General features: G+C 40.3%; 1 protein-coding gene across 4 annotated transcripts; it reads right to left on the reverse strand.

The window, feature by feature from the left end:
* Nucleotides 1-661: 661 nt before the first annotated feature.
* On the reverse strand, nucleotides 662-19,437 carry LOC133213034 (elongin-A-like). Of its 4 annotated transcripts, none has more exons than XM_061354981.1 (11): nucleotides 19,324-19,437; nucleotides 11,745-11,801; nucleotides 10,328-10,440; nucleotides 8,579-9,278; nucleotides 7,063-7,162; nucleotides 6,057-6,230; nucleotides 5,416-5,513; nucleotides 4,437-4,617; nucleotides 3,814-3,937; nucleotides 1,018-1,136; nucleotides 662-890 (listed from the first exon to the last, which is right to left on the reverse strand). In XM_061354981.1, exons 1-11 carry the CDS (start codon nucleotides 19,399-19,401, stop codon nucleotides 829-831), a joined length of 1,806 nt encoding a protein of 601 aa, XP_061210965.1. In that variant the 5' UTR covers nucleotides 19,402-19,437; the 3' UTR covers nucleotides 662-828. The 4 variants fall into 4 exon arrangements, with proteins under 4 accessions (XP_061210965.1, XP_061210966.1, XP_061210964.1 ...); XM_061354982.1 differs by lacking the exon at nucleotides 19,324-19,437 and adding an exon at nucleotides 17,147-18,300; XM_061354980.1 differs by lacking the exon at nucleotides 19,324-19,437 and adding an exon at nucleotides 12,083-12,363.
* Nucleotides 19,438-21,136: the final 1,699 nt, after the last annotated feature.

A 21,136-nucleotide genomic window follows, 5' to 3' on the forward strand; every position in this document is an offset into this window, starting at 1 on the left:
ATGATATCACACAATGACAGGTCTGGTTTTAATTATTGTATCAAAAATGTCCCAACTAGACAGAGGCCATAAGTAACATTTTTTCATTAACTCATTGTCATTGCCTGCCCTATTTACCCTAGTAGTATATAAATCCTGCTTTAAAAGAAAAAAAAAAGGTAATTTAAATTTAAACATTGTCTTCTCCTACCTCTCCTTTAAAAGGTCACTGCTTAAGTAAAAAGGGCTGAAAAACATGTGGTGCCCTGAGGATGCCTCACAGCCTCATTCCAGCAGGTCAGAAGGTCAGCTCCAGGACTGTCTTATAATCAGTCTTCTGTTTCTGGAAGAGAAAAAACTAAAATCCAGCCAAATAATGTTGTTTTCATAAGAAAAATATGAAAGTCTCTTTAGGAAAGCTTTAGTGAGACAAACACAAAATTTCTGATACCCTCTTGTGCAAGACATGACAAGACCTCTTTGCAATTAAGTGCACTATAAGCTAGCTTTAGACCTGGCAAAATACACCCACAGCTTAACGGCTTCCATGAAAAGCTTATGCAATGTGTACATAAACTGATAAAAATAGCATCTAAAACTCCACATAAACTTATTTGTCATTAGCATGTACTGACCTTATTTCAGTTCAGTTTTCCTTGTTCATGAATAAGAAAGCAGCAGATGAAAGAACGCAGATGTTTCAATTTTTATTGCAAATCATTTGCCCCTGCAGTGTTTCATACCTATTTTAACTAAGACAAAGTGAAGAATGTTTGCATTAACATTACTTGCATTAGCTGTAGCATAATATACAAATAGTCACTCAGACTTCAAATATGTAGCCTCATTTTATCGTCGTCCAGCTCTACTCTTCAATGCTCTCAAAGTTTTCTTCATGATCGGTGCGATTTCTTCAATAACAGCAAAACAAAGAGACCAGTTAGGATTACAGCTGTAAGGAACTTAAAATTATATTAGCATAATATTAAGCAGCATATATTAACAGACAGCTTTATGATCTTAGTAAATTCCATTTACTTTTGATAGGCTTCTTTCCATCTTGAGTCACTGCACTTGAGCTACAGCTTCCACTGTTGCCAGCAGGGATTGGATTTGATGATATGTTATTTCCATTTCTGCTTTCAGGAATCTTGGTTCTTTTAAAGAAAAAAAAGAAAAGAGTGTTTGACATCAAACTACTATTTGCTTTGGCTCATTTTGGAAAAAAAAAAAGGAAAACACAAAGCAAACAACTGATCAGAAACGTTTAAGACGTGTAAAAAATCAGGATAATTTAAATTAAAGGTCAAAATTAAAATCCCACTGGTCACCTAGTCCATTTCCATTCTTGCACAAATTTTCCATTTATTAGATTTGGTGCATCTTACTAATCTTTAAAATTAAATTATTGGACTTTGTGACAGATTAAAACAATTAGCAATACCATTCATAATACCCTGTGTTACGGTTTGCTCTTTGTGTTTATTTTTCTCTTGGAACACAGGTGACCTGCTAATTACCTCTCTGACAGAAAATGAGGGCAAATTTACACAACCTTTCATGGTTTTTCCCCCCACAAGTAGGAGCGTCTAGCAAAAGGCACAGTAACTAACCCATAATATTATGTTAGGATCCTCAACAGGACAAGGACTGAGGCAGACACAGATACAGAGCTGATGTCTACTCTTAAGAGAGTTAAACCAACAAGTATTAAAGCAAGTGTCAGCATGATGTCACCAATCTGGGCAGCCTCGTGTGCCTCAGAGCCAGTCACTGACATCGGCTGCCAGTTATATATATCCACATATATATACTGCTGCACACTGAACTGCAAACAGCAGCTTGGTAGGGATCTGCATGTCTGCCACAGGACCTTTTTATCTCCTGCAAGATCAGCTTCTTAAGTGAAGATTTCATCTGTAAAAATTCTACAACTTGCAAAACCAATAGGTGTTCAGAGGACATGGCCAAAGCAATGAAGTCAAACTTATTGTGCCTAAACAAGCTCTTGTTTTCTCAAGAAGGCAAAGCAATGACACTCTTACAGTTTCTTTCACACAACAGCAGGTCTTCCTAATTTATCCTGCCTGAGAAAAAAAAAAGCATGCAGGACTTTGAATATATCATTCAGCTACTGCTCCAGAGATTACTGGAGCAAAAAGGACGTTTACACTACTGCACTTGAAGCACCTAAATTGGAAGGCTGGTCTGTCAAAATAGAGACAACCTCACACAGTGCAGCTGAAAGCAAAAGCCTAACTTGAAGTGCCTTAACCTACTGCATTGGTGGAGGGCTATCTTTCCCTTGAAAACAGCAACATTATGGAAAAAAGCTTTCCAAGTTCATCAGCTAAAGGTGCAGCTATAAAAATATTGTATCTGATGCAAAAGCTGATTTTAAGAAGTTCCTATATCCAGGCTGTCAATCCTGCTCCATACCACCACTGTCTTGTGCAGGAAGTCAAGGATGCTCCACTAAGTCAAGTTACTGAAATTCACAAAAAGCAAACACTCCAATGTTTTTTTAGGTCATTTCCACACCCCACCCCACCTACCCCGCTCCTTAAGCTCAGCACAGGTCAGTTATCTTGTTCATGTGCCCAAGAGCAGTCAATTACTCAGCACAACTGCAGGCACTGCAGTATCATAACAGCAACAACTTAAAATCACTCTCTTGACACGTTCAGCTACAAGTCAGTCTTGCATCACATCTGCAGCAACTTGAGTTTATTCCTCCCTGTTCCCAGATATCTATGACTAACGTATTTATCAACCTGCGTAACTGTTCCCATATTCAGATTAATGAGAAGTGTTCCACCTGCCAGTTCCCAAAGGGACAACTTTGAAAGAGCTAGCTGAAGAGCAGTTATGCTGACATGAGAAAAACCACAAGCAGTGGGGACAAGGGAGTGCACCATGCTCATCAGCAGCCACAGCAGTGAGTGACCGCAGCTTAAGATACCCACGTTCAGGCAGTATGAATACTCTTCAGAGACTTTATGGTCCAACTGCTGGTACATGGACTCATTGACTCATGGGGTGCTTCAGAATCAACCTTGAATTTTTCTTTCATACAAGAACAGATATTTAAGCAGTAAAAGCCAGTAGTCTGTCTCCAGATAGATGCTGGTGTTATAGGTTTTATCTCCCTGTTGCAGCCATACTCTCAGATACAAGAAGGTTCATTAGGCTGGCAAGAACAGTAAGACAAACACCACATCTCGGCTTTGGCTTCTGTGGCTGTTGAACTACTCTGAAGTACAGTGTCACAAAGAAAAGTTGGGTTTGTGCTGTGCAAAGGAAACATTTGTGGAATCCCGGTTCTTTGTTCCATCAGTGACTAGTATTTACTACTAGTACAGCCTGACTGTTCCAAACACTCCTTTAAGCTGCCAAAGCAGAAACCCGCCATAAGGACTATTAAAAGTTGCAGAGATTCACTGAGTCAGCTACATCACTCCAGGCAGCTGACTGGGATTTTATGAAAGCAAGAGAATACGTGAGGCTACTGGACAGGTTTATAAACACAGGACATCAACACTGAAATCTCCCCTGGAACTCAAACAGCATCAGTGTAATGTGGGAAAAACAGGAGCATCCACTCACTCTCCAGTTGGAAGGGTGAATTCATCACTGGCACTTTGGAGAAACATGGGATGGCAACACATACGCAGCAGAAGAGCATAAAAGGCTTAAAAAGCAAGTTAGTTTCTATTCACTAGCTGCTTAAAAAAGCAAGTACAAAGCCATTTATAACTTCAAAAATATTTTGACAGCAAGCTATTGTATTAACAAAAGATATCTAAAATTAAAAGCATAGTACAGAGCACGTACTTGCACTTCTCTATGGGATGAAGTTGGGTGACAGGTCCTGCTGTCCCATGGATTTCTTGCTGCCTGCGAACGTTCCTTGGTGGTTTTGCTGCACTGGTCATGTAAGCCATTTTTACTTGCCTGCCTAATACAGAAAAGCAGAGGATATGTAACTTCTTTTGCCCTTTATGGTCAAAGTTCAGTTGATAATATAGTTGTGTAGCAATTCCTAGGTTTAAATTTAGGAAAAACTAATTCAGGAAAGCAGAATCTGGTACCAAAGTAGTAACTGAACCATGGCAAATCACATATAGACTGCATGCTGTATTTCTTCATTTTAACATTGCTATTTGTAATTACATTTGCAATCTTTGCATTGCTGCTTAGTATCCACATTCTAACCAGTAAGGTAAGATTGTCTACTGCATGCTGCAAGTATTATGCATTAATGTACTGTATTATTGCATGCATATTTTTTGAGCAACTTGTAAGTTAAAAATAACAGTGTTCTTTCTTGACGTCTTCTCTTAGAGGTACAGCACTAGTGCTCAGTGCAAACAAATCACTAAAACCTACATATAAAGCATCAGGAATAGCAGAAGAAACTGAGTTTTGTAAGTGTAAAAGCTAGCCAAGGATTCTACCTTTTGGTTTCTCAGACTGAGCTGAAATAATATTTTTTGTAAGTGTCTTCAGTTTTTCTTCTCTCTGATTAAACAGCCTCAAATACATTTCACGCCAAGACTCGTATTCCAGGAAGCTCTTGCTTTTAAAATCTCTCTGGCAGTGTTTCTTCCACAAGTGGTCACATTCTTCTGCAAATGTCTAATTTGAACACAAGATATCTTAAGTCAAAGACTTAAAAATAGTATTTTTCAAGAATACTTGTTAGCTGAGCCTGCAGACAAATACCAGTCCCCTGGTGGAGAAAACGCAGAACAAATCCCACTACACACGCTGCCACAGGTGCCTCCAAGATGGAGAGTGGCAGCAACACACTGAGATACTGACTTCAGTCTAGAAATCACATAGCTTCGTATAGCAGAGCTCTATACTTGAGTTGGTGAGTTATGCTCACAAGCCACAGTTGTGTTTCCAGCACAGGCTCAGGCAACATCAAATCTCAACTTCAGCCACGCAGAAAAATGGCCGGCTTGCACTATGAAATGGTGAACACTCCATGTCCAAATGCACCACAGAGCCAAAGTCCTAACAGTGTAGATAAATCTACCACACATGAAGTCTCACCCCACATACTTCCCAATTGGAATGCTTTTCAGCCTTAACAGTTTAACTTGGAAACAGCTGGTTCCGTAACAACTTTCCCAGCTACATCAGCAGTAAATACAGAATACTCTTTTTCCTTATTTTTGGAAACAAAAACACTTCTCTACCCACACTGGCTTTCACTTAGTGAAGAGTAATGATTCTACAAAATGCTTTAAATCCCAACACCTGAGAAAGGAAGGCTTGATAATGACAGCTAAATTCAAAGAAATAAGTATTCAAAATAGAAAACCAGTATAACTCATGGAGAAACTTTATCACAAAAGGCACAAGGAAGGCAGAAACAGATGCCTCATGTCCTCCATGGTCCCCTGAATTTAACAAGGCAGAAATTACCGGATTACATTCCTCTATTCGAAGCAACTGCTCTGGTGTGCAACGTGTTAGCACAGGCTCAAGAATTTCAAAGGGCACACCTCCTACTTCATGCAGTGCTACAAAAGAGGACAGTACTTTTAGTATCTCATTTATTTTATTCAGTGGGTAACACCACTCAAACACTTTAAAAATAAGAACACAAGTTAATTTTAGCATGTGCTGACAGAACACATGTTTTGAAGTCAGGCTATGAAAATATTTATAAATCAGCAGTTCCATACCAACTGGCAGTTGTATTTGAGGATGGAGAAAGCATCTTTGAATAGCTATTGACCTGTCTTTACCAATGTGCATCTTATTTATGTAGACAACCATCTCTGAGGTGGGGGGGGGGGAATGTACCAGTTGGCTTTCTGGCTTATAACCACAGGACATTATATTTTAACTAAAAATTGGAGCTTTAAGAAAAGGTAAGCTTTCAAAACAAAAGTACATTTTAGCATGGCTGTAAATCCACTTTATTTACATGCCTTTCAACCATTTATAGGGAGAGGCAGTATCCTTTAGCAGGCCAGTTGCTGGAGATATAAGCAATGGAGAAATAAGAAATCCAATATACTTTCAGGCACAGTCTGCTACAAATCCCTAAAAGTACTCACAATCAATATTATTTTGAAGCACACGGATGCACTGTTCATACAGTGTAAGCATCTTTGAAAGATAGGCTGGCTTAGAGCCAGAGTAAACTTGCATTTTAGAGTTTAGTCTCCGTCCTGTGAATTGAACTGTTTCACTGACTTGCTGGGGTGCTTCTACAACAGGTGCTACAGAAGCTGCAAACAAAACATCAGGCAGTGATTCCTTTATCTCCTGACATTTTAAAATATTTTAAACATTCATCTCTGAGAGAAATATAGCTGGTAGGATACACACATAATCATTTTTCTTGAAATACAACATTACCACACTAGTTTTGGGGCCCTTACATGTGTTATTACATGTTACAGAAGTCTAACACCAAACCAGCATGTACATCGCAAGTGAGCTGCTCCAACTCAAACCAGCCTTATATAATTTAGCCCAGGTTTACATGAGCTGTATTCACATGTGCATTACTCTTATCAGTCAGCAGCACATTACTGATCTTCCTGAGCTATCCTACAGAACCCAGAAGCTGCAGTAGCAGTGATGTTTCAAGACCAGATGAATACAAAACCACTGAAATCTCACAAGAGATGATAGGGGAACCATCAGCACTTTGTGTTACTGACCTATAAAGGTCTTAGAAAGTTCCTATGCTGAAGGCAGAGGTAGTGCTTCTTATATTTGTTTTTTCTAAGGTAGTACCTACTAAGGCTTTGCCTATTGTAAGGTATGGACAGGAGTAAAGATAAATGGAGCCTGCAGAACTACCACCTGATCATGCCTCCTCTACATCTGTGATAACTTTCCAGAGTATTTCTTTATTCAGCAAGCCCTAAGAGCCTTTATAAATCTCTTCAGCTTCAACATCATTTCCAGAGATGAGAAAGTGAAAGCAAGGCATTTCTTTGCCATGGACAGATGATCTAATATAGTTTAATTAGGAAAGGGATAAAAATGTCTCCACATGGAGCTGTAAAAACCTGCGCTATTTCACATTTATCAGCCTTGCATATCACTTACCTTTAAAGTCTGCAGCATATGGGGGAGATGAGATTGAGATGTCTGTCAGAAATTTAGGCAGTGGAGTATTAAGAAGATCTTGGAGGGATGCCACCTTGGCCTGTGCACAGAGAAGGAAATATTGCTTCAATATTACAAATCTGGGTTTACTGGGGCTTAAAATAAGCTACAAAAACAGCCCTTAAGGAAATCATGAGGTTAACTAGGATAACTAGAATAACTGCTTTTCTGCACTAACATCTAGTCACTGGGTTACTTTTCATCACACCCTTTCATATTCTTACTTACCAAGACTACATCACAAAAGGATCTTAGGGAGATATTTGCAATTAGTGCATAAAAAAGGATTAAAGAACAGAGCAGATATGTTCAGCTAACAGAGTTTCAGATAAATCACTACTGAGGTTAGAGGCATGCAGTGAATGAGACAAAAACCACAAGATGACAAAACCACAATTAAATGTTTAAAGGCAAACTAAGTCTCCTACATTGCACTGGATAAACTGATTAGCCTATTTGTTTTCCACAGATAACCCCTTAAAAAGGAATTTAAAGATACTGCAATCTCGCAAGTACAGGTCCCTACAAATGCTTGGCATCATATGAACATCTAAATTGGGTTTTAGGTGTACTCCAATTGTAAGCTAGGCACAGCCCAAAACTTACATCACCCTGAACTTCATCTCAGTATCTTTAGTAACTTTTCATAACTGCTTGAACATACAAAATTTTTCCTCAGTTTATCCTAGAGTATCATATACAAGTCTCAACATTACTATTTCTGTTTGGACAGAAGATACCACATTCAGATTGCAGATCTACCACAACAGGTAAAGCCTGGAGCTTTCACATCACAATAAAGACTGAAGAGATCTCTAATTCCCAGTGCACAAAAGGGCTTCATTTAAAAGGTCTGATTAATGCACATTTAGATCTACTTTGGCTCAGAGGAGCTATTTAAGCCTCATCTCCCTCAAGGACTAGGATATTTTAATTTACAAACATATAAGCTATTTTTAGATGCTGTACTGTGGTTTACTTCAATGCTTTAAAAACAAAAAGTTCATTTCTACCACATATCTTAACATTCACTATTACAAACTACATATGACAAAATGACTGTGCTATACACAAACAGCTGCTGTAGTCACAAACCAGGCTGGTCAAGAATGGAAGAAGGGGATATCTTTCCAAAAGTAAGCACTTTTACTTTGCAGGTAAATAGCAGATTAGTTTATAGAGATCAAAGACTACTGCCACATTGGAAATCATCTTAAAAATACAAAACGGATCAATTGTAAACTGCCAGTAAGCAATAAATCCGGGGGGGGGGGGGGGAGGGAAGAGGGGTGCACCCCAATTATTGCAATTATTAGCAACTGCAATACAATCATCATGTTAGAGCCAGGCAAGCTGTTGCTGAAAACAAATACAGCTGCATTTCACTGAAAATGAGTCCAAAGCATTTATTCATCTGCAGTTTATTTGGTATTATCTCAACCATGGAATGGTTTACCTTTTTATTGGGAGTTTCCAATTGAGCATCCTCACATTTTTTTACATATTCCTCTGCCTCTTTCACATAGGAAAAGTTTGAAGTCTTCTGTAGTAACAAGCTGTCTTTCTGTTCAGAGCACTTTTTTGGCTGTTCACCTGTAGAATAAGCCTTCCTCTTTCTTTTCTTTGTAACCTGATCATAAGTAAGGTAAGATTCAAAAGACATAGTAGGGGGCTCAAATTCCTCATCACTAGATAATTTGGCTTTGCTTTTTAGGACAAGTTTTTGTTTTGGTTTCTTCACATGCTTAGGATTCCTCTTTTTGGAAGCATCCCTTCCAGGCTTTTTCTTCAGCTGCGGTAAGTCTTTATTGGCTACAGAGGAATGCTGCTCTTCCGAAAAATTCTTGCTCTCTGTAGAGGTTCTCTCTTTGAAGTCACTTTCTTTAGCTTGAGGACTGGTACCCTGGGAAGCATGCTCATAATCATCATTGCTACATTCTTTATTATCACATTCTTTTTGAGACTCAGAATCTCTACCTTGGTGGATCTTTTCACTACAAGTATGCTTCTTATTCAACTTTTTAGAATCGGGGGCACTGTTGGAACTTCTGGAGGTCAGTACAGATGCTCTGGACTTCTCTGAAGGCGTAACCTCTTTGGAAATGGAAGATTTTGTCTCATCTTTTTCAGTACCTTGTTTTCTTTCTCTGTGAGTGCTGAAACATTAAAAAAAAAAATTAAATCACATTCCATGCTACATCTGATGCTAAATTCCCGATCAATCTTTTTACTGTATTAATAAAACTAGAAGCATTAAAATCACACCATGCGTCATAATTTTAGAAGCCCCAGACCTGTACTCTGCTGTGCTCTTATTCTTCCATTATCAATACAGAACCCCAAAGCAGCAGCTCTTGGGTCCGGCACCATTAATACTGCAACAAGAATTGACAGCAAGACAAGTTGGGGGTACAACCATAACTGTCAGTACAAAAACATGCCTGAAATGCGTACAGGGTGTTGGATACCACTTTTTACACAAGCTTTCCTGCATGCTTTATCACACTTGAAATAATGAAGAGACAGAACTTATGACATACTCTGGAGGTGATACAGATTACAACAGGTCAGCCTGCTTATCATTGTTTCTGATATTCCACTTTCCTATTGTTCGGACAACTTCAGACTTAAAATGCACTATTTCATCTAAACCTCTGGCTTTCTCAGCTCAACTGCCTCAAAAGGTCAGAGGTCTGCAAAACATCTGAAGCACTCAGTTTGGACATGGTGGTGGTGGCTGCTTCATTCTGAAGAAGGCACACCTCTTCAGTGGGACTCCTCCAGCACTGAAAGCCTCTCTCAGTCCACTTTAATAAGAGCATTATAAGAAAGCCCTCTATAGAGCCAAATCACTAGCATGTTGCTTCATTTAACCACCACCTCTGGGAAGAAAGAGCAAGCTTCCTACTTCCTTGAAGAGCAGTGCCCACCATTGGCTTAGTTCCACTTGCACCAGCTGGGACTTAACTTGTGCCAATCAAATGAGGCAGTCGAAGTGAGTGCTGGATGGCTAATTGACCAATCCTAGTTACTCTGATTTGTCTGCCGATATTTTATAAAAGCAAAATTTATTTCTTCCACTCAATTTATGCATTTGTCCTAATGCTAACTTGTCATTCCAAACACTTTCCTAAGCTTTCCAAGCTGTATTTTATAAAGTTAACTACAGTATAATTAACTTTCAGAAAAAAGTTAGTTCACCTACCTTTTCTTTTCAGAAGGAATAAGTTTCTTCCATTGTTTTACCAGGGTTCTAGCTATATTCCCAGCAGTGGCATGTCTCCTAAAACTGTTAACTGTTTTGCCTATGCCAGTTTCCTGTTGAAGATAGTGCAAGAAAGATGGGCAGAATAAATCAAACAACATCCCAAATAAAATCTTCTCTAAAAAAGCTACAAGCAGTATCAACATAGTAGTCAGAGTACTCTTATGGCAGCTAAAAAATAAACACAATTTTTATGCCACAAACAGAACTGAAGGTAGATATTTATAACCAAATATGGGGAATAAAATGCAGTCTTAACACATAAAACTAAGAAGTCTTTTTCTTCCATTAAATGTATTTATTTCAGTAATTACGCTTGGCTCAAATGGTTATGCCCACAAAATCCATACTGCTCCAGTGAATTATGTTTATCACCCCTTTAGGCTTACGCAGGTACATTTTAGCATGTTAGAGAGGATGTATGGCGGACATATTGTAATGCAAAATGCATCTCAACCACAACAGTAGTAGAGGGGTTAGAGAAGCAGAGCTCATATGACTGAACTCAGCCTCAGCTTCAGCCACAGGGAAATAAAAAAGAATATTTAAAACCTGTCATTTTCTGTTTTCCCCAGTACAATTATTTTCATGTTAGCATTTAGACTATTTATGCTCTTCAAATGCATCAAAAAAATATGTGGAGTCCCCAGCTGTAAGGCATCTCTTTCCTCTATTTGACTTGAAGGCTTTCAAAGCCTGTCACATTATAAAACATATAAGTTTGCTGGGCACGAGTTGCCTGCAGAAGCCCTTTGTTATTTTAAATAACTAATTGCAATTTTGTTTTGCAACTAAAAAAAAAAACAACAAAACAGCACCTCAGCAATTTTCTTCCCAGAACATAGACACTTTGCTCATAATAACTCAAAGCCAGTGTGAGAATTTCTAATACAAAATCTGATAGGATGCATCTTGGATAAGGATACAAGTCACAAGTATCCTTACTTTGGATGCCTGCTCTTTAAATGAAATAAATTAATTTTGAACTGTGAATAAGAGGCAAGATTTAGACAACTGACCTAGAGAACATTTTACCCATATTTGCTTAGTTTTACACATTGACTTGAAATCAGTTTTACAGTGAGAAGAAACCACCTCTGAGTAGTATTCTTTATACGCTCAGATTCTTGGTCAGTACTATCGCTGTTGGCATAATACTGCATTTCTCAAGCTGTATGCCTAGCTTTCACCTCGTATTTGGAAAAGATTCCATGGTTCCCTGTACAAACCTCTAAAGAAATCATGATTAAGAATCAAAATTACAAAATGCAACATATTCGCTGCTTCTATGATTGCAGACCACTGACATTCACACTGTAAGTCACTATGGAAGAGTAACGTATTACTGGTCACTTACCACTAGAATATCCAGTGATATATCCAAATTCTGTAGTACCTCAAGAGTTTCTATAATCTGGAAGAAAGCATCAGATGCATAAATTCTATTTTTCTCATTCTGATTCACACATTTATTCCAAAACCACTCAACAGTGTTAAAAGGAACATCAGTAACTCCAGGAAAAGTACTCCTTTACTGCACAGCAGGGCTGTGTCAGGGGTCTGGACTGTGAACCAGGATAGTTCTGCCAACCCACCAATTTCAGTAACACCAGAATATCCAGTAGGTATAAATTTACCGTAGATTATATTAAAGATCAATAATACAGCAGTACACCTGTAGAACAGGCTACCTACATATGGCCGCACTTCTTGTGTAGCAGTGACCCTTGTTTGCCACAGAAACAATAGAAAAGCTGCATTATGCAGAACCACCATGCAAAAATCAGCAAGTCTCCCAGTGAGCAGCACCATTTTTCCAAGAAAAGCCTATAGAGCAGGTGGGAGCCCATTTGGCAAAAAATAAGGTTTTGAAAGCTTAACTGCACTTTGTATATTAAAAAAAACAAGCTCAGGCTACAACAGCTGTTTTGTTTCACACTGATAAAACGTGCACCTGCTACAAAGTTCAGTGTTTTCCATCAAAACAGAAAAGAATTTTGTAAATACAAAATGCTCATATTCCTATGAAAAGTGTTTTAATAACACAAAAATCTCATTTATAGTATAAATTTCTTTGGCAAAGTAATCAATTCCTTGGGCAATGGGTATACCGCACCCCCAGAGTCTTGCAGTGGACTACACACAAGCAACTTTCACAATCTTCCATGGAGCTATGTTATGTAGATGACAGAATTAATGTGCAACTGAACTAACAGCATTTCTTAAGGCTTTCACAAAGCCTGCAGTTCAGATCATTGCCTCTTAAATGCAATGGCAGGAACTTGCAGGAATGCAAAACAGACTACCCAGAAAACTACCAGAAACTTTCAATGACAGTAACAGCTATGTTAACTTAACCAATTAACTGTTATTTATTGTATCAGATATTGCTTCTGAAATGGTGCTGCAGGAGGCAGAAGAGGTACTAGAATAAGCAAGCAGCAAACTTGAAGCAGCAATTTACAAATTGCAGTGGGGGATATTTTTCTCTACTGTTTTAAGTTCCATTGTTCCTATAATGCATTAAAATAATGTAATACCACATTTGACACTGAATTTCACTGTGTACAGTGGGCTCTATCCACATGTCTGATATGCAGTTCTTACTGCAAATCATCCACCTTCTTAACAGTGTTTGAGACCTACAGAAATATAGGAGAAATGCTTCACATCCCGGGAAAACATCAGAGAAGCTGTAATGGTAAGACATACACCTAAGATCAGAGGTAGCAAATCAACTCTCTCCCACTTAAGTACAAAATGGCAGGATACCTACAAAAAAAAAGCTCGCTGAGCAAAATTTCAGAACCAGTACAAAAGCCATGTGAAGTTTTGCTTATCTCCTATTTAAGATTAAGACAGTCCATGAGCCAGGAAGTTGTGCTTAAGACTACCTATAATGAACTTAAAAACAATTTTGCATGGCAAGAGAGCTTTCTTCCTTCTGAGAAGAATACAAGCTTAACATTTAACTTGTTTCCAGATGCATCACATGTATAGGCTACAAATTTAATGACCTGAAGACTTCTAAATAGTCCCACAAGGGAAAAAAAGTGTGGCAAAGATGCTTAAGTAGAAAAAAAAAACCACAGTAATTGCTTGCAATACTAATTACAAGCATTAGAAACTATGTTATCAGTGTCAAGTTAGGTTGCTTTTTGTTTGTTTTAATTTAATTTCAAAATATATTCCTATTTATTTAATTTATTTTGCAGTAACACATTGCTGACAGGTTATGTTGTGCTATACAGGATGACTGAAGCAGTGTAAACCCCTGGGAATAAATCCCATGGACAAGAGACAAATCTGCACATGGAAGAACACTGGAAGATTTTTTTTCCCATCAAGTTACAAAAAAAGCACAGGGGTTTTGAAAGTTTCCTTTTGACGGGCTTCGGGCTATGTTAATTCATAAAGCAGAATTAATTTCAGAAGAACAGATTCAGGAAGAAGGCAATTCCTATTCATATAACTTCAATCCAACAGGCTAAATTACAAAAGCACCTAGATGACAAGTATGTCCAAAAGCAGTCAACACGTTTTAATGAAAGACAAAACCTTCTATGTTTTCTAAACCAAAGACCACACCGTTCATTTCGCTTTCTTGAAATGTGTTTCACATTTGGCAAATTAAGACACACAAAAGGGTTTCATTAAGAAGAAAACAGAAAGCATTGATCAAACATTCTGACAAGCCTTTTAGAAGTGATCCTGATCTCTTGAAAGCAGGGAACTGCTCAAGCTGCAGTGAGATCAGCAGCTACGTGTGCACAGAACCAGCAAAGGAAAGAGAGCTCCATTTGCCTTGTACTGTAACCTGTCAATGTAAACGGCATCATCCAGCCTGCCAGTAGACATTACCCATCTCCAAGCTGTTGGCACTTAAAACCAAACATATTTACAATCACAAACAGCAAATTTAATTTGTGGAGAACATCAGTACAACAGAGAAACTTTGCGTATATTTATCCTATTTGCTAAAGAGCTCTGATTTATTTATCAGACTAAGCATGGATGTTTGCTTTTTAAAGCAAAAACACCAAGCTCCAATATCTATCAGACTTCAGTGAAGGCCACAAAAACCTATATTGTGATGCACAGGACAGAGTAAAGCCTGTCACTGAAACTAAAGCTTGTTAGAAACAAACTGATGTCATTATATTTATATGGTAGAACATTACAATTATTGTATGATGGTGCTTTGAGCAACATGGTCTAGTAAAAGGCATCCCTGCCCATTGCATGGGCATTGAACTAGATGACCTTTAAGGTAGCTTCCATGCAAACCATTCTATGATTCTATGAAAATAAGGCAAAAAGAGAAAGCATTTATCTTAAGTTCATTCTGAGCAGGCCTTTAACAATCATAGAATCATAGGGTTGGAAAGGACTTTAAGATCATCAAGTTCCAAACCCTGCCATGGGCAGGGTCACCTCACTCTAAACCATATTACCCAAGGCCTCGTCCAACCTGGCCTTGAACACTGCCAGGGATGGAGCATTCACAATCTCCCTGGGCAACCCATTCCAGTGCCTCACCACCCTAACAGGAAAGAATTTCCTCCTTATATCCAATCTAAACTTCCCCTGTTTAAGTTCTAACCCACTACCACTTGTCCTATCACTACAGCCTCTAATGAAGAGTCCCTCCCCAGCATCCCTACAGGAACAAGATGAAGATTGACCATTCATATGCCTTGTTCTAACCGTACATTTTACTGAAGCATTTGTAGCCCATCTGGCTCTTACCTCACTGGACTGTACCCAGTAACTTCTTTTCCCCCCCAAGTTCTTCCATATGTACACAACACATATGCAACCCTCCACTGGTTTTCAGACTATTTTTCCTTTCATACCACTACCAGCTATACCCTTATGGAAAAATTCTATTGACTTTAAAAGAGATGGCAAACTTCACAGAAGGTAAAATTTATTAAAAAAAACCACATAAAAAACTACAAAGAACATAGATGTTGCCTCTACATACGATTCCTGAACTATTCTATGTAATTCCTAAATACCGATTTCTAAATAATGATCCAAAGCTTCTAGGATTGTTGTTTTTACAATAAACAGCATTCTAAGCAAGCCCAAAACACGGATCTTCATGCAACACACAGACAACAGAAGCAGAGCCTTGTGGACAAACAGAGCTGGCACACTCATACTGCTGAGACAAAAGCAAAGGTGACAACAGGAGCAAGAGGGAGCTAAAAATGAAGGGAAAGAGGGAAAGCTGGAAGGCACTGGAAAACAGAGAGCAATGGTAATGAGCAGTGTGTAAGAAGCACGTGAGCAAACAAAATTTTCCAGAGTCAAAACTGAAAGTGATGATAACAGATCCCAACTGTGCCAAGTTTGACCTCTTCCCACTGCACCAGTGTTGTGCCATTATCCTTTATACAAGTGTTGTACAATCTCTTTCTTTTTTTTTTTCCTACCTGAGCCTGGACCCTCAGAAAGGATGGGACCAATTAACAGATCCCCAGGCCTTCTGTGATCAAGGGACTGGTTCAACATTTCACCCCAGTAGCTTTTTCCTGCTTCCTCTCCTTCCCTCCTTGCCCACTAGCAGCGTATCTCTCTCTGAGGAATCCCCATTATTAGCTCATGCTGATCTGTAACACAGCCCATGGAATTTCACCAAGTCCATACTAGACACCCTGTCTGAAAGGTCACCAAGACTCTGAAGACAACACATTAGGAAACCCAATACATTCCCAAGTCATTTCTCTGCCCTCTATCAAATCCACACACCCCCCACCAAAACACAGCACCACAACTGTTCGCTAAAAAAGTGTGTCTAGTTTTGTTTCCAGCTACTAAATCTAATGATCTCTTTCTGCTAAAGAAATGTTTCTTTCAAACATCTTATACAATACAAATGTAAACACTAATTACATACTTCACCTTGGTTTTCAGTTTCAGCAAGTTATGCTAGCCAGACCTATAGCCATTCTCTGGCTGACTATCTTTGCAGCTTGGCAGTGCTGTTTTTAAAGCCAGTCCCCAGAACAGGACGTAATATTCCTGTAATTGTCCCTCTAATACTATATAGCAGTAATAACATAACCCTGCTAATCTACCCAAAGACAGCATTTACTCCATAAGCCACTGCATTGTGCTGCAATTTCATGCTCAACTGGTAATACATCAGAGCTCTGAATCATTTTATGAGTCAATGCTTTCCAAAATACAGTCTCCTATCCCGAGTGACCTACATTCGTAGCTCCTAGCTGTGACTTTCCACTGAGCCATGTTAAAATGCATGCTGCTCAAATGAATGCAGCCTAGCACATGATCAAAGCTGGTTTCTAGAAGGGTCTCCCTTCATTCACCACAAATTACTCCAGTATTTGTAGCATTTCCCTACCACACTTGCTGTCTTCTAAATTAAGAAAGATTTGAGCAGCAGCATGTCCAGAATAGATGCATAATAAGCTATCACCCCAAAAAAACCCACCACAAGCCCACAACCAAAACCACAAATTAATATTCTTTTTCAAGAGGTCTAGCACTTATTTTTGGTGAGTGCAATTGAAATCCACTTTAGGTATTGCATCAGGTCCATAACACTGCTACTGTAATCAGCATCATACAGAAGCAAGTCGAATGCCTTAAGAGATTTGCATATATTTATGACAGCTGGTGTCAGTTGAATATAATTTGAGATAAATTTGGCAGGACATATCTACATAAAGTCTCAAAGTGGCATGGATCATGGCACTATCCTTTAATTCTATAAAAGGTACATCTTACATGCAACATCATGCAGCTGTTCTCATTCCTCCGTGATCAATCTCAATGAAGACCATTTCATTTACCCGCACAAACAACATCACAGTACTTTTTTCCTCTCCTGCTGAAATTCTGTAGTCCCTTGAGCATCACTCAATACCTAAATCGTTTGTTTTGTTCGTTCTTTGGTCACTTCTCTGAAAACTCACAGGGGTAGCTATAAAACCTCACACATTAAGAAGCCTTTGACATGAACAATAGAGGCTCTGCATCTTCTCTGGTTACTACCAGATCAATAAGTATTCAGCAGTTATTAAAAAGTGCCAAGAAATATTATTCTCCAGTATAGAAATATCTGACACCACCAACACTTGAACACACACATCTGTAATGCTAATACACATACCTAAAATTTTCCTCTTTGCCTTTAAACATGATAATCACATTTTTTGTTACGATTTACCTTTTATTAGCAGTGCAAGTCATGAGTGCCAATTTATGACTATCAGTTTCTCACTTCCCCAGCGACTCCTTAGTCCCTGTTATTTGTAAATACTTCTATTTCAGTAGACAGCTTCTCCAGGGACAGCAGAAGTGTTGCAGCACCACCATTAGTCTCATTTTATGCAGCACCTGCTTGAAGTCATGCTACAAAAACTGTCCATCTCCTTCCTTAATGGAACCCATCTACAGGGCTATACACATTTTTTCACTTGAGTTGAATGTGTTTTGAAGCTTATTGGCTTGGGATCACTTAGAAATTAATTACCTCTAGAACTGTTTGCCTTTTCCCTTTCAATCTCTTGTTCAAAACAGGGTATCAACACCAACCCCAGGCACTAAAAAAGTCAAAGGCTGTAACATCTGATAATTCCTGTTGCACAAGGGATTTTAAGTCAACTGAACTGCAAATTGGAGCATCAGAAGCAGCACCTGCACAGATATTTGCATTTTGCACAGATAAAACCTACAGCATTGGCATTCAGGAAGATAAACCATTACTGGCTAGGAGAATCAGTATTTTCTATATGCGTATACATACACACGCTTTGAAAAGACACAGTAGGTATGTTTAATAACTAAGCTTTTCAAGTTCATTAACTACCAAATGCACTGCAGATTACATTTCACTGCCACCCTTCAGATCCAAATACTTCTACAAACTGATCAAATTTTAGTGTCTTACAATTCTATCACACCAAATGCATTCTGTACTTTCACATGGAATCCAACCCTCAAAGAAAACCCACCCCACTGAATACACCTTCAGTCAAATGTGATTACTTCGCAATACATTGAGGCCAATCTGGCACATACCACCTTGCTTCCATTCCCTTCAGTGTCCAGGCTGCACCTCAGAGAATGAGGGTGTCTTCCCCCTTCAGCTGCCCTGCAGTCTGTGCTTATCTCCCCTTTTGCCTCTGTACCTCAAGTGGCAAGCACAACTTCCATAGGCTGCTCTGATCCATCTCCCCACTGATATGTGCTTGCTTCAAGTATTCATTATCCAGTCCTTGCAGCTACTATTACCCTACAGAGATTATCTGATATTCTGATATTTTCTTTCTTTTTTTTTTTTTTTTTTAGAGATAAGAGCAGCTTTGGTCTCGAGCACCAGGAATAAGAATGCAGGGTGTTACAGCTCCCACTCCTCTTGCTGCACAACATTAAAACAAAGCAGAAATACCTATTTTGCCAAGAAAAGCCCTTACGAAAACAAAAATTAGCACTCTTGCTGTTGCATTTTCACCTTGTGGCCAAGCTGGCAAGACTTCACACAGCCTGTGCTCCTGTTAGATATAAGAACATCTACGAGGTTAGATACAAGAACGCAGCCTTGTTTTCCTTCTCTTCCTCACCTGACTGCACGCATGGCCTCTTGACCACCCATAGAAAGCCTTAGCCCTCACCCAGGAAATAACCACGCACGACCTGACGGCCACCAGCCCTCCTTCAACCCCTCCTGGTCATAACAGGGGACGGAAACAAAACGGGGGGCAGCGGCAGGGGCAGCCCGGACCCGGGTGTCTCAGCGCGCCGAGGGCCAGCAGCCTCAGCCTGCCCCACCACGGGACTTCGTCCGCCAGCGGCACCGCCAAGCCCACCGCCACTCGCGTTGAGTGGACATGCAGATAACAGGGCAGCCTCCTGGGGCTCCATCTGCACACCCCACCCGGAGCCCGGGAGGCCGCCGATACCTCATCGGACTCCTGCGCGCCCCCCAACCTCTCCTTCAGCTCCAGCACCCTCCGTGCGGCGCTCCGCCCCTCGGCCATGGCAACGGGACCCTCCCTGCCGCGGCCGGGTCTCTCAGCCCTGGCTCTCCCCTCTTGTAGTAGCGGTCGCCGCGCCATTGGCGATTTGGAGGCTCGCGGGGCCCTGCCCTCGCAGGGGTCAGCGGTGCCTACCGTTTCCTCAGCTCCCCGCTGTGCATTGAGCGCCCGGCTGGGTCCTCTGCGCCTCCCTATGCCTACGCCCGAGCTTTCCCTGGGGGACTCACGGGCGGGGGTCAGGCCCAGCCGAGAGGCGGAGCGGGCGGGAGAGGTCCCCGCGCGGGCCGGGGCTTTGGTCATGTCTCATGGGGGCAGGCTCCGGCAACAGGCAGCGATCCGGGGTGGCTCAGCGCTGCTGGGCTGCTCGCAGGTAGCTGCGGCTGACCTGGTGTTTGCTACCAAACAGCAATGATTTTCTTCGTTCTGCCTCTATTGACTTAATAACACGCAGTGTGGTACTGACCAAGTACAGCTATAGTTGAAGTAATACCATGGAGATGAGTTGGGGACGGGGAGGTGGGGAACAGCAGGCTGCACCAAGGAATGGCATGGCATATACTCTTTACCCTGCAAGAGCAGCAAGGTGTGTCCATCAGCACAGGTTTGCCACCCTCAGGAGAAGCTGCCATGAGAGGTCTGTGCACCCGGGGTGCACTGAGTGATGCCGGTGGTAGGTGGCACACCGTTAGCATCAGTCATGCGCATTTGCTTGTGCAAACTTGTTCAGTTGCCAGTAAGATCTGTGGCATTTCTGTTGTCTGTGCGTGGTTGTAAGGCTGCTTAGTGGCGCGTTAAGCACTATGGCTTGCATAGCAGTAGCGAGGCCAAGCCTCTGAAGACATGGCTGGCAGGCACTCTACTGCAGTCCTAACATGCAGATGAAAGCAGCACTCAGGCTGAAGAGGTTTGGTTTGTGTTTGTTCTGCCTTATTTAGAGTCTGATGGCGAAAGCACTTTCAGGCCCTGCAACTTCCAGCATGGCTTCTCTGTCATTTCTTAAGGTCACAAAAAATGTAGGACAGGGAATTGGTCTTTGGTGCTGTGTGAACTGCACAACTGAAACAGGATCTTTTCCATGGAGATTGCTGAGGGTGAGCATGTCAAGGGCTCCAAGATCATTGAGTCCCTCCCAGAAGAAATCCATGGTTTTTTTAGTATTTCTTTGGACGCTAATGTAGATACAATTACAATAGGTATATAGACACCTTTCACTCTCTAAAGCAGTGTTTGGGGGAAGCACTAAAAAGAATGAATCCAGTCTGAATTACAGGGGACTTTCGAGTAGGCAAAATTCTGGTGTTTGCATGTTGGGGTTACTATCCTTGCAAAATAGATCTTATTACAGCTTGGCACAGTATATAGCAAATTTATCAGTAGAGAAACCAAAATAGCTGGTAGGGCAATACAGTAGGTAGAGCGCTCAGGTTGGATATACAAAAACCAAATCCAGGTACTTGTTGCATACTGGTTCTCCAGTTTCCATGCTCGTCTTTTGATTTTACAGAAGTAATTAACTCATCTTCACAGTGTGTAAAGACTTTATCAACCCCATCCTAAAATCAGCCATCCACAACCAGTTACGTTTTCTTTATTTTTCTGTCCCTAATAGTATGAAATTACTTCTACAGAGTGGCATTTATGCAGAAGAAATCTTGGAAGATTTCACTGCTAGTGGGGAAGTCCACACCAGCATTATAGTTAAAATAATCTTTTAGTAGGAAAGTTGAGGCTTAGACTG

The sequence above is a fragment of the Neopsephotus bourkii genome, unplaced genomic scaffold (assembly GCF_033783945.1).
Source record: "Neopsephotus bourkii isolate Nb327-2 ecotype Australia unplaced genomic scaffold, CSIRO-AGI_Nbou_v1 NB_756, whole genome shotgun sequence".
NCBI classification, from domain to species: Eukaryota; Metazoa; Chordata; class Aves; order Psittaciformes; family Psittacidae; genus Neopsephotus; species Neopsephotus bourkii.